The sequence below is a fragment of the Leuresthes tenuis genome, unplaced genomic scaffold, assembly GCF_036924035.1.
Source record: "Leuresthes tenuis unplaced genomic scaffold, fLeuTen1.0.hap1 SCAF_23, whole genome shotgun sequence".
Taxonomy (NCBI): domain Eukaryota; kingdom Metazoa; phylum Chordata; class Actinopteri; order Atheriniformes; family Atherinopsidae; genus Leuresthes; species Leuresthes tenuis.
The window spans coordinates 7,876,455-7,889,826 of NW_027325377.1; the positions used below are offsets into that span (position 1 = coordinate 7,876,455).

General features: G+C 41.3%; 1 protein-coding gene across 10 annotated transcripts in view; it reads right to left on the minus strand.

Annotated features, from left to right (window-relative positions):
• plekha5 (pleckstrin homology domain containing, family A member 5) overlaps nucleotides 1-13,372 on the minus strand; it is a 155,888-nt gene that overhangs the window by 30,206 nt on the left and 112,310 nt on the right. For all 10 annotated transcript variants that reach the window (XM_072377874.1, XM_072377872.1, XM_072377873.1 and 7 more), the window contains 5 exons: nucleotides 11,141-11,245; nucleotides 9,519-9,591; nucleotides 4,444-4,544; nucleotides 3,814-3,929; nucleotides 2,461-3,570 (listed from right to left, as the gene is read on the minus strand). In XM_072377874.1, coding sequence (XP_072233975.1) covers nucleotides 2,461-3,570; nucleotides 3,814-3,929; nucleotides 4,444-4,544; nucleotides 9,519-9,591; nucleotides 11,141-11,245 — 1,505 coding nt within the window. The remainder of the gene's footprint in view (nucleotides 1-2,460; nucleotides 3,571-3,813; nucleotides 3,930-4,443; nucleotides 4,545-9,518; nucleotides 9,592-11,140; nucleotides 11,246-13,372) is intronic.

A 13,372-nucleotide genomic window follows, 5' to 3' on the forward strand; every position in this document is an offset into this window, starting at 1 on the left:
TCACACCCTACCTGTACCCAAACCTTTCCTGCTATACCTCTACGATATAATTCTGCACATCAGTCTCGGATACCTAAAAAATCTCATCCATCTGCCCTCAGTGACTACAGACCAATTGCCCTAATATCTCACATCCGGAAAGTTCTTGAGAGACTGTAATTGGCTCACCTCAGTAAGCAAGAGCACTTTGCAGGACCCATCAGTTTGCTTATCGTTCTGGAGTTGATACCTATTTACCTAAACTCACATGTGGACAAAGCAGGCAGCACAGTGAGGATCCTGTTCTTCGATTTCTCCAGTGCTTTCAATACAAATCGGCGTGTGTTATTATGTGAGAAGCGGCAGATATGGGTTGTGTGTCCGAGAAGGTGGTCAGCAGTACAGGAGAACCAAACAGGAATGTACTCTCACCGCCTCTTCACCCTTTACACCTCGGACTTCCAGTACATCTCAGAGTTCTGTCATCTCCAGAATACTCAGATGACTCTGCATTGTTGGGTATATCAGTCGTGAACAAGAGGCAGAGTACAGAAAACTGTTTGACCACTTTGTGGCATGGTGTGAGAACAATCAACTCATCTCAAGTCATGAAAAACACGGTCTCCAACCTGAGAGACTAGGTGTAGGTCATTGAGAAATATGAACACCTGGGAGTCTACCTGGAGAATAGACTGGACAGGAAATGCATCACTGAAGTTGCCTCCGAGAAGGGACAGAACAGACTTCATGAAGAAGCTAAGGTTCTTTGGTGTCTGCACCAAAATGATGCATGTTTTCCCCATTTTGTGATGGAGAGTGCTTCGCAGCCATCTGTTGGGGCAGCAGCATCAGAGCCAATGACTCAAAGAAAGTGAACAAACTGATAAAGGCCCAGTGCTGAGGACTGCTCCGGAGCTCCTGGACCTGACTGTAGAAAGAGGAATGCTGCACAAGTTGATGAACATAATGGATAATAATTCCCACCCTCTAAATAAAATAGTGCTGAGTGTGTTTCGTAGGAGGCTTCGTCAGCTCTGCTGCAACACAGAATGGTACAGGAGGTCATTTCTGCCAGCAGCAATAACCATGCATAATTAAAGCCTGTAATGATTGATAAAAAAAAATACTGCAACTTTATAATTTACCTTTAGGATAAATTATTTCTGCATTCCATTTCATTTGAGTATAGACTTACTATAACTTTGATCCTGCCCAGAGAGCCCTGATTACTTCCACCAGCTGCCTGCAGTAACCACCAGTTAGCACTGCAGCAGGGTTTTATTGGTTTCTAGATAAATAAAACATTCTGATGATGGCTACAGAATCAGCCTCTAAAAATATAGTTTTAAGATAGCAAAGAGTATGTTTAAACGTTTTCTCTTTTAAGTGAATTTTAACTGGAAAATTCCAACGTGTGCATTTATGCCATTTATCTAAACATGAAATGACTGAAATAACTGCAAAAACTACAATACAACATATACATTACTATTTGCTCTCCAACCAAACCATTAGGATTGAATAGTACGTACCTTAGAAAACTGCTCATGTTATTCATGTCTCTGCTCAATTTCTGCAGAGAATACATTTGTACAGCACTTACTCACATCTGCACAACAGATTGTTGTTAAACTTACAACTCTGTGTTCCTACTTGTTTGTGCAAAATTATTTTCTCTCTCATCCATTTCTACTTTTTTATTTTGACATTTCTGATCTAACTTTTTTTAGTTTGAACTTTATAAAATCTAGTTCCTAAGCCTCAGGATATATGTTGCCAGGCAACAGCTTTGCCTGTTTCTTACTTGACTTACATATGCAATTATTCCCCACTTCCTCTTTCTGTAACTTTTGCCTCTTCCTCAGCAACTTATTGTAACACTGGATTTGTGAAATAAAGCATCTAATGTTTTAACAATTGTCCCCTTTAAAATAACTTCTGTTTGAAAAATGTTACAGAAGTGCAGAATTTGTTGAAGTGTCCTCACAGAGAATGAAAATAGAACACAAGCTCAGACACATGTCGGAGGAGAATGTTGTACATGGCTATCATCAATTGTCCTGACACCACTGTACTGTGCACTAATGTGCACACTATTAATACAATGGCTGTTAGCAGCAGCAGGACTGTGTTGACAATAAACCCAGTCAGTTCTACAAGAACCCCAAATATTGTTCTGATGCAGAATTGACTCAAATCTCATGATGCCTCTGCTGTTTTTTGGACTGCCTCTTTGTTTTTGTGGACTGTATATGCATGCAGAGTGGTTGTGCATCTCAAAGAGTGTTGGTCTAATGGTGATTTGGATCAGCAGTCTTTGTAAAATGACATACAGCTACACCATCCTTAAATACGTAGCAATCCATAGCAAAACAGTGGAATACTATCACGTGTCAGATAAGTTGAATATAATATGTCATCAATAATTCTGACATTATTGTTCCCAAAAGTCCAGTAAGAAAAGCAGCCAGTGGGCCTCACCTCCTCGTGTCATCGTCCAGTCCTCTTGTCCTGTGTGTGTGGACCCACTGCTCCAGCTGCTGTGTGGAGCCTGTTCTGGACAGGCCACTCTGAGGCTCCTGGACTGGAGCTGGGGACTTTACAGGAGCTTTGGCCAGACTGCCATCCACCTTCGCTTGACTACAGTCTCCCTGCTGCTCTGCTGACCCAGAGCTGTTGACCTGCACAGGTTTCTGTGTGTTGATGTTGGCCTGGCTCTGGCGTGATGCAGCCACTGCTGCTGCGATGGCAGCAGCCTGAGCTGGTTGCAGCTTGATGCTGCTGATTTTAGTCAGAGACCTCTCTGAACTCGGGTCTCTTTGGAAGCCATACTTATTCCCATCCCGGACTGTAGCGTATTTCTCGGCATCTGTGAAAGCAGCATATCTATCCCCCTCTCGTAGCGTACTGTACTTCCTCACTTCCTTCAGAGTGCCATATTTATCAACAACTTGAATGGTACCATATCTGTTCCCCATCTCCCTCATCGTGCTGTATCTATCTGTCTCTTTTAATGAAAGCTGTCTCCGCACTTCCCTTTGGGGAACATATTTCTGTCCATCTTTCTGGAGGGTGTGCCTATCGCCCACCCTCTGTAGAGCATACTTTTCTCCATCTTTTGTGAGCAGGTACTTCTCTCCATCTTTAGTAGGTGCATATTTCGCCTCTGTTGATGCCACTGTGTACTTGTTGTCCACTTTCTGAACTTTCTCCACATCCCTGTGAATGGCATTTACCTCTCCGTCTTTCTGCAGCGAGTACTTCTCCCCATCCTTTTGCAACAGGTATTTCTCTCCATCTTTGTGGAGGAGATACCTCTCTCCATCCTTCTGAAGCATGTAGCTCACACCATCTTTCTTTAGTGAGTATTTCTCTCCATCTCTTTGTAAGGTGTAGTATTCCCGCTCCCTCTGGCTGTTGTGTTTATCTCCGTCTTTCTGCCATTTGTCGTCAGCCCTTGAGAGGGAGTTCTGTCGCACAGGTTCTCTGTTACGTTCGTTATTCTGGATCTCAGGCCGCGTTAACACTCTGTGGTTTAGCAAGTTATTCAACTCCTGAGGCGTTCGCTGGTCCACTTTCAACTTGTCCAGCCTATGACAAAAAGAAAAAGTTTGAATCCAAGATGAAGGGAAGAGATGAATATGACAAAGAAAGGGACATAATAATTCACTTCAGTTGAATTAGCCTCAGGAAATATACTGTAAGTTGTCCCTGGTCTTCAAAAGGAGAAAACTCTTAACATGACTCTTTAAGAGCCATAAAGGAAGACTCCAGTGAAGTGATCAAATCTTTCCTGAATCTGACAGATGGTGTGATTCTGTGGTGAGCACCAACCTTCTGACGGGTTCTGTGTGGACAAGGGCAGCATCTGTCATAACTTTCATCCAGGACTCCATCTCTTTGGCTGTGTCACTGCAGAAGTAATATGTCCGCATGTTGGGGTGAGTGGCCTGGCAGTGGCAGGAAGCGTTGGGGGAGAGATTAGACAAACAGACAAAAAGGGGGTGAGGAGGGGAGACACAATGGCTTAACTTGGAGAGTGCAAACAGGGAGAAAACCCATGTATTAAAAGTCTAAAGAGTTCACTCTGCTTATGTGCTTTGTGGTTAAACCTGATATGAAACATTGCAGATGAGTTAACCTGTCAGTGGTTTTAATGTTGTGACTGATAAGTGTATATTATATTTTCAGCATTGGTGGACCTATGCAGTTTTTTTCCTAGTTCCTACAGAGCCAGGAAAGCTGTATTCTATACATATATAAAGTATGTTCTAGATGCTTAAAGCAATCAGAAAAATCTCTGCCATACAGATCATTTCAGGGAGGTCAGTGCATAGACATCAGACTTGATATCTTTGAGCACATTATCATCCTCAATTGTCCAGATGCATCATTGTCACTACTAATCAGCAATTTTGAGAAACACCTCCTGAGATAACCTTTAAACTAGATAATTGAGTTTACCTTGAAGGCATATTTCCTGCTGATGTGGTCATCCACTGACAACATGGAGATGTGAAAGCTGGGCAACAGGATACTTCCCAGGATGCTGTCCTCTTTGTCATCTGCAGCAATGAAAGACAAAAGTAGCAGTCTGTAGTCCAACATGGCAGGCTATTTGTATCTAGGGTCACGTCTACCTTCTTTAACTTAAAGAGGCAACAGTTCAGTAGACAGTAAGGATCCATCGGTTTGAAATTGGGCTTTTCATCCAAAAATCATCTAAAGTTTGTCACAACTCTTGTTTAGTTTGTTAAATTCTCCTGTACTTTTATCTTTGATGTAAAGATTATGTTCTTTTTGAGACCTCTGAAGAGTCAGAGCAGTAACGAGAATTTTACTGGTGAGCTAATCTTAATCAGGCATAAGACTCCATTTAGCCTCGAATACATGGAAACCTACGTGGAACTCAGTAAGACAGCAAGGTCAACATTTTGAGTTGTGCAAGGTTGGACAAGGTAGTGGCAAGTCTTGGTGAGAGTCATTGTTTTAAGATTAGGTGGTCATGCTTCCTAACACCCAACTCACAGCTCACAGGTTTCTCAAGGTCAAAGCAAGGGAAGAACTCCAATCGCATCCTATGACGAAGAGTTTTACAGATTCAAAAAAATCTTTCAATGCATTGAGCATTGAAAATCTGCATTGAAAATCAGAACACAACTTTGTCTCTTTTTCAGCCCTGGGTGATCTCCATACAGCTGAAAACCCTCACCAACAATGCAGAGCAGTCCTTGCTTCATACTATGCAATATAACTTCTGACTGCACAGGAGTAAATGACTCAGGTTAAGTGTGCTGTTATCTGGTTTGATATTTTCTAATCTGGATCTTTAGGGTCTTTAGGTATGTGTGTGTGAAATTTTTATGAGCATTTTCCACAGGGATTTTTGTAGTTTACTGTTTTGACACAAAGGTTTCGGTATTTTACTGTGTGTGTGTGAGCTAGAATATGAAGGTCTGCCTTTGACAGTAAGATCAATGACAAACAGATGCCGAACAAATCAGCTGAAGCTTATCACACCACGACATATGGCGGCAGAGCCAGACAACTGGATGTCCTTTTTCAGTGTTTAGGTACCATCTTGTTTACCTGACTGTGTGAAACACACGGAGCAGGTGATAGAGATACAACACTGCTTTATTTTTCTCTCACTTCTCGGAAGTCATACTGCTGCAAAGCACAAACAACAAGAAACACAGCCAAGAATACATCACAGACTCTTTTGAGGAAACATTTCATGATGCCTCACGACAAAAAAACCCTTTCATCAACAATCTGAGCCAATTCATGCTAGAATGGTAAAAATCTCTAAACTTTTGTTTGCTGTATAGTATGAGGCTGATTTAATTAAATCTTACAGGATACAAACTGAAGGCGTGGGGTGCATGTTCAGGTATATCCACTGCACTAACTGCAGCTAAATCCCACACAGCCTCCAGCTTTAGCTGAGCTCTGCAGCTCATCTGTGCTGAATTATTGACATAAACATTATATACTCATGCAGAAAAGATGAACAAACGCATACGAATATGTAAGATGACATGCGGGGAGGTGTTGTGGGTTTGCAGTGCTGTGGGAGTGGGTGTGTTTCTTTCAGCTATGCGATTTTCAAACGACTGGCATTTCGAAATATACCCTTGGCTCACTATGGGTTTAAAGAGGCTATGTGATCAGATGTGTTCCTGAGGAACTTTTTTCGTACTGTCCTTTCTGTGAACGATAGACTGTAAGATAAGAAACAGCAAAGAAAGCAAGTCATGAACAATAGAGAGAAAAATACCGTAAGTCATAGCTGCCTCAATGATGAACATAGTCAGACTCAATGAAACATGTATGCTTTCAATTTTAAAACCTGATGCTTGAAAGGTGGCATCAGGCAAAAGTAAATTACACAAAGACAATGATGTTTCATTCATTCAAAACGAAAGCAGAGGGTTTACCTGCTCGAGTAATTCTAATTTCATGCTTCTAGTTTCTTTAGTCTTAGATAGTTTAAAGTTTTCCAGAAAACCTACAGCTTTGAGATGACTTCTTTCAATGAGGCCTTCAGTCTGAATGGGTCAAGGCCAGGATTACCACAGAGTGGCCTGCTGTACATTCTGCAATTAATGAAACCTCTAGACAACAGCACATTACAAAGGCAGTGATATATTAAATAAGTATCAGGATGTCAAGATATAACACACCAGGTCAATAAGTCTGAAATGTATTAGTGGCAAGGCCTTATCGGGCTTTGAAGGTGAGCGGTGAGGTTTTAAATTCAATATGAAATCTAACAGGGAGCCAGTACAGGGAGATACGTCTTCAAGTACACTATTTGGCCGTGAAGGAGCTACAGCTACCATACAATCACATACAAAGGATGCACGAAAGATTAGATTGTAGGGATTTTCCTATAAGCAGCTAACTGATGGCTATTTATTTCTCTTGTGGAGGAAATGTGTCTTAACCTGCAGGACACATATGTCCGCAACAAGCATAAGGAACAGGGAGACAGTAAGAAGAGGTGGAAATATATGGATGTCATGTCCTTCTCAAAATCATCCACAAAAAAAAGAGAACGTGGTGTAGCCTTGAGGTGCACAAAAGATGATGACAGAGTACAATGTGTTAGCTGCAGTATATCAACTGATGATAATTTCAAATTTATCTGACCCTATGCAGACACACTGCTAGTTACTGTTAAGAGCCAACTGGATTGTAGAAATTGGTGATCTTCTTGTTAATGTTTTCTTTCAGTTTTGCAGACAGCTGGATCACTGACATCATGAGATGCACCTGGAAACGATTGGGATAATTCTCCAGCTCTCAGCTCGTTAAGCTCTCCTTGTTCTTGATGCCTTCTCAAAATTGGATGGAGTCAGTATTTTCTTTTTTTTTCTACTCTGAAGAAGTGAAACGTGCACAAATTCATCCTTGCTGCTTGATGACTCCATTTTACCTCGTTTTGGCGAATATATAGATAAATTAGTAAAACGCATCAGACTCAGTGTGCAGGCTGTCTGTGCAGGACGATTTTTGTCAGATGACAGATTTAAAAAGCGTGTCTGAAACAGGTGTGTAAATAGGTGTGTAAAGGCCTCATCTCTCAGGCTAAGTCCAACAACTACCCAAAAGAAACTCATTTTAGCTGCATGTATCCAGTCATTCTTTCTGTCACTACCGAAATCTTGACCATAGGTAAGGATTGGAACAAAGATGAAGCAGTGGATCAATAACTTTGGCTCAGTGGTCTCACTACTGCCGTACTGACATAGCCGTGAGTCATCTGTCTATCTCTTGGTCCAGCTTGCCATCACTCATGAACAAGATCCTGAGATACCCACTACCCACTACCGAGTACCAAGGTGAGAACCATGGCCTCAGACGAGCTCACGGTCGTCCCAGCCACTTCACACATGGATGCAAACCACTCCAATGGTTTGAAGAGGCCAACAGAACTACATTTTCCACAAAAAACAGGCACGCAAACCTGGGGTCCCCAAAACAGACATCCTCTTCTGTCTGACAACACCTCAAAATCCGGTCCACGAACACCAAAAACACAGATTGGTGACAAGAGGCAGCCCTGGCGGAGTACAACGCTTGACTAAACAAGCTTGACTGTGTGCCCAGGATGTAGACACAGCTCTTGCTTTGGTTTTACAGGGACCGAAGAGGCCACAACTACAACTCTGGTACCCTGCATTCCCTACTTTCTGATAAATTAACATTAGACTTTTAAGAACTTTGTGTGTAGCTTTTTTGGGCTTTCACTGACATTTCAAATTCTCCACCCTTCCATGACTTTCATAGTTGGACCCTCCTTGGACATCTTTCAGTAGGTCATTATCGAGTGGGTAGTCATAACCAGTGTTAAGGTCAAGGTGTCTGACCAGAACAGTTTGGTCCTTGTTAAAACTCATTATCATAAAACATTGTCACTGTAAAATCTAGTCATGATATATATTATCCACTGAAAATTTTGCTTTTATGATAGTCACAGTGGCTAATGTGAAAATACTGTTTAATGACTTAAACAGTGTTTAATGACGATAAACTGAGATTATTCTAAAAAGGAAAAGTCAACCTTCAAACCCAAGCTGCAGTATGACTAATTAAGAACTTTTTCTTCACAAAAGCTCATCTGTTACCCCTTTACATCTCCTTAACCCTTGAGAAGGATTTTTCATTCTCCACAAATTGACAAATTAGTTGCAACCAGGGCACAATCAGCAGCCACTTTCATGACTAACCCAGAGGGGATTGAATTTTTCTTTGCTTAGCCACTCAGAGACAAGAAAGAGGAAGTGTCCTTCGAAAGGACACTGACACACTAGGCTTTTTACCGTTTCTCCTACTTGTTCTATCCTTTTATTCCAAGTGCTATCTGTCACTCAGGTTTGAAGGTGACTGCAGAATTTGGAGTTGTTGTGTTTTAATTCCCTGCTTTTGGACAATGACAATAAGAATCCCTCTGACTGCTAAATGCATCGATATAAATTAATCCACTGCATTTAATTACAATGTAATGATTCTGTTATTGACAAAGCGAGATGATAAACAGATGCTTGTAGCTATTGTGTAAACATCTAAAGCAGAATGTCTTAGTTATTATAATGTGTGGAGCTACAGCTTCGTACAGCTTGTCACATAAAGCACAGAAAACAGTATCCATTAGTCTCACACCAATCAGTCACAACAGTGAAATGGTAAAAGGGCATTATTTACGTAGCAACATTCACCCAGCGTCTCTTCTTTTCTGTAACACACACTCACACACCTATGAACGCATCAAAGGCAAAGGGGGTACTGTTTTGCTCTAGGATGCTTCAACCAAGGTTGAACCGGGGAGGTTGAGAACCGGCAGACGACCGAGCGACAGATGTCCCTGAAGTGGCCCACTGACAAGTAAAGTGAGTAAGACTGCTTGTTAGAATACAATGTTCTGCCAGCAAACCCAGCCCAAAGGATCTACTGCCAACGTCCCGTTATTACTCCACTTTCATCTAAGACGTGCTTGTGGTTGTCTGTGTGTTTGTGTGTGTGGGGGTCCTCACCGCGGTAGTAGAAGAGGCACATGTCAGACAGAACGAACCACCGCTTCTTCCACAGCTTCATGCCTGTGCTGTCCTGCAGAGGTCAAAGGTCACAGATCTTCAGACAGTCAGTCAGTGCAGTAATAACAGTAACACTCTCTCCTACGCACACATTCTCAGCTTTCCTCTCTCTCAGTGGATGTTCGCTCACTTCTCACCTCATAACACCTCTCTGTCTTCCTCAGGCTATTTCTATTAAGCAGCCTCTATCTGCTCCTCTGAGACGAATTGTTGTGTTTTATCTCCTCTTAATGCTGCGACAAATTTGGGTGTGTGTGTGTGTTGCTGGAGGCCAAGCCCCGTGCTTTGTTCTCCATGCTGCTGCTGTGGTGCTGTCATGACTGTACTAGCAATGAGCAGTTTTTCAACACCATTCACTCACTTTGATTTTTGCACTATTTGCTATGCATCGCACTTGGTCATTGATCTTGAGGCTAGGAGCTTTGGGTAAACATTGAAAACATCTCTTCAGAAAGGAGGCACTTTGTCTAATGGTTGGTGGGAAAGGTGGGTGTGTTTGCCAGTGTGAATTGATTTGAGCAGTGCTGAATGGTGTGAGGCTAAGGGGAGGTTATTGACAGCAACTATAAATGTAGCAAACTAAATGGTCAGATGTCCACTAACCGATTCTAGAGATCTGTGGGGTGAGAATATTGCTCATCTTGTGGTGAGTGCCTGGAAAGCTTGGCGAAGAACAAGCTGGGCCTCAGGCTCGGTTAGCTAATAATCAGTGTATCCCTCAGCAGCAACAGAAAAAGATTGTAACAGCAGGATTCCATGATTCCCACAAAAGTTGAGCTTCAGCCAAACAAAAATGCTAAGCTTCAGTCTGTCACTGCATATGATCATAATAGCTGAGCTCAGTTAGTTGTAATGTCTATAAGAGTACTAAGCTCAGATCTCATTTGATTAAAAGTCAGACACTTGCTTGAATGCGGGAAACTGGGAGCAAATTATGACATTAAAGCATCAACGAAGAAGTGCGCTTAATAATACAGGATCTTCCCCATAAATGACAAAACTATTCACATAAAAAATGTTTGCGACCTTTGTAAAAAGCATGTGCTTTACTCTAAAACCCACATCAAGTCTTGGAACTGTTTCAAGAGGCAATATAAAATGTTCAGGCTCAGTACTTTTAGCATATACTGGCCATCAGCAGGAGAACAGCAACGGTTGGTAAGATAGTACAATGTACACACTGATAAGCAGCTAATTTGGACGATAACTCAAATTTAGCTTAACTTGACTTGCTGCCCTGAGACTAAATGACATGGTTACAAGCTGTAACTGTAGCAGAGCTATTTTTTCCCCTTTTGCATTAGTGAAATAAAGAGAACCAGAGACTGGTCTCAATATATAACAGAAAGCAACAGAATCCAGAGTCCTTAAAACACGTCATACTCATACATCATGCTCACATCAGCTTACCATTGAAGCATGAAAAAACACTGTGGTGGTATTTTGATTGAAGAAAACAAGTATTTTGGCTACCTAATGACAGTCTTTCCATTGATCCCAGTCCCAGAATTCCACAAACTCCAACACATCCCACAGTCTTGAACGGCCTTGGTTCACAGTACCTGTTTGTAGAGCCAGCTGCTCATGACCACTGGCGCACCCAGATTCCTCTTGATGGAGTTGGACCTCTTCCCAAAGTTATGGATTTTTTTAGATGACCTCGAAGGCTGTTAATAGACATCAACACATAATGAACGAATTAATAGATTTATTTCTAAGGACTTCTTCATTGCAACAGAAGAAAAAATGTATACTGAAATGCTGACCTTTCAGAAATAATCACACAAACAAATGCCTCTCGTTTTTCAAAGAGTGCTATGGCTCCACTCTCAGCCTTGCTTCTGCTGTCTAGTCCATTTAGTCTGAACAAAGTTCTTCTCAGCTTACTAGTTTCTCATTTAATTAGTCTACAAAATATTCAAATTAGCTGTGTAGCCCTAACAAACAAGAAGTCAGGATCGGTTGGTTTGGTCTTACATAAAACATACAGACTGTGTGACCTCAACTTTTCTTTCTAATAGAAGTGTGCCAAATGGATTATAGTAAAGGTACATATATCTTATATAAATTGTGCACAAGAGATGTCTCTTTCTGTTAATTAAGAGCGCTGTGTCTTCATGACATTCCACGGATGCAGATCACCTCATCCCCCTCAGGAATGCCAAACAGAACAAGCAGAGACTGTCAAATTCTAACTTTACGTGCTGATTGGAAGATGTGACACAATTTGTCTTTTTTTTTCCCAGGTACACACAGTGCCATTAATGCTTCATGTCTGTACCTTAACAACACACAACATTTGGGACGATCTGCTGTGCTGTCAACTTTCTTTACCATTTCAGGAACCTGTGGAACTGTGACCTGAAGCTTTGAATGAACTCATCATCATCCTTGTTGAGCCAAGAAGAAAGCGGTGACCAAGCAGTGACCACAGTTTTGTTGCTCAGGTTTGTTTGCCAGCATGTAGATTGTATGCACAAGTCTGTTCTTTTACACTGCAAAATAACGTCTGTATCGTCCCTTTTACTAAAAATACATCTACAGGAAATCTGTGTGACTCTAACAAAATGTTTCTCATGTGAGGCACGGAGCTGGACTCCTACAGCTGTTATAAATAATGACTGCTCATGAATACACGAAGATAGGCAGTGTTATATGTTCTTTTAGCTGGCGTAAGAAGAAATAATGCATCACTTATTCATAAAAGCACTAAACCTCTGATCTGATCTAGCCATAAATATTTATTCCCTGAGTGTTTGTGTGGTTTTAAACCATTTATAAAAGAACACCCTGTTCATTCTGTGTGCACACTGACCTGTGCAGATGGCTCACTCACTGCTAACATATCTTGCATGCTTCTTAATCCCACCTCTACAGGTTGAGATGAGAGGTAATGACATAACAAGGACACATCTCAGGGTGGTCAGGGGTGTTGGTTAAAAATGACAGGAGATTGACCTGCATGTCGCTATGGGAGAGCAGCTACACTGATGGCTTAATGCTGGGGTTTTATTCAAATTATTCTATTGAGGATGCAAAACAAATGTAATCTTTTGAATGTATGCAGCAGCTTTTTTGTATAGTCTTACACTAAGCTGACTGGTAAAGCTATTTGATCTTTATATCATGAAAAAGGACAAAAAAATTCAGATGGAGACAAAGACGATTAGGAGCTTATGTTATGGCAAATGAAAACATGCAGTTTAATCTATATCTTAAGTGGTTCTTTTGTGTATCTAATTTCGAAAAGGCAAAAGAAAAACACATCTATCTCCAAACTATAAATACTGTGTTTTAATGCAGCCTCATCATGGCCAGCTGTATGTGGTTACAGGATGTGAGTGAAATGAGTGGTCAGCTTCTAATCTCAGACAGTATCTGCTGCTTGGAAAACAATTTAAAGGAATTCAAAGCGGGGCGAAACGGCAGGTACAGGTGTGCGGGTGTTCTGACATGCTGCCCATGAGATGGCCCATGACTTCTCTGTCTCTAAAGCTCATAAAAGAACACTCAGATGATATCAAAAACTGTCCTTGGAAGAAAAGCACCTGGTAATACATAAGAACTGGAAAGTGCTGAGTGGGAGTTGGTATTTGAAGTTACTTGTGTCTTTATTTTGATGGTAGGTAGAAGTGTTGTTCATCATCATTTACAATGCAGAAAATAATTATGTAATGGTGGAACTGTAAACGAGAAGTTACGGAATCATCTAAATGACTGCATTTCAGCCAGATTATGGTAGTTCTCTGTCACACTGAGCCAAACATGCCAAACTGCTTGTGGCATTTCATTTA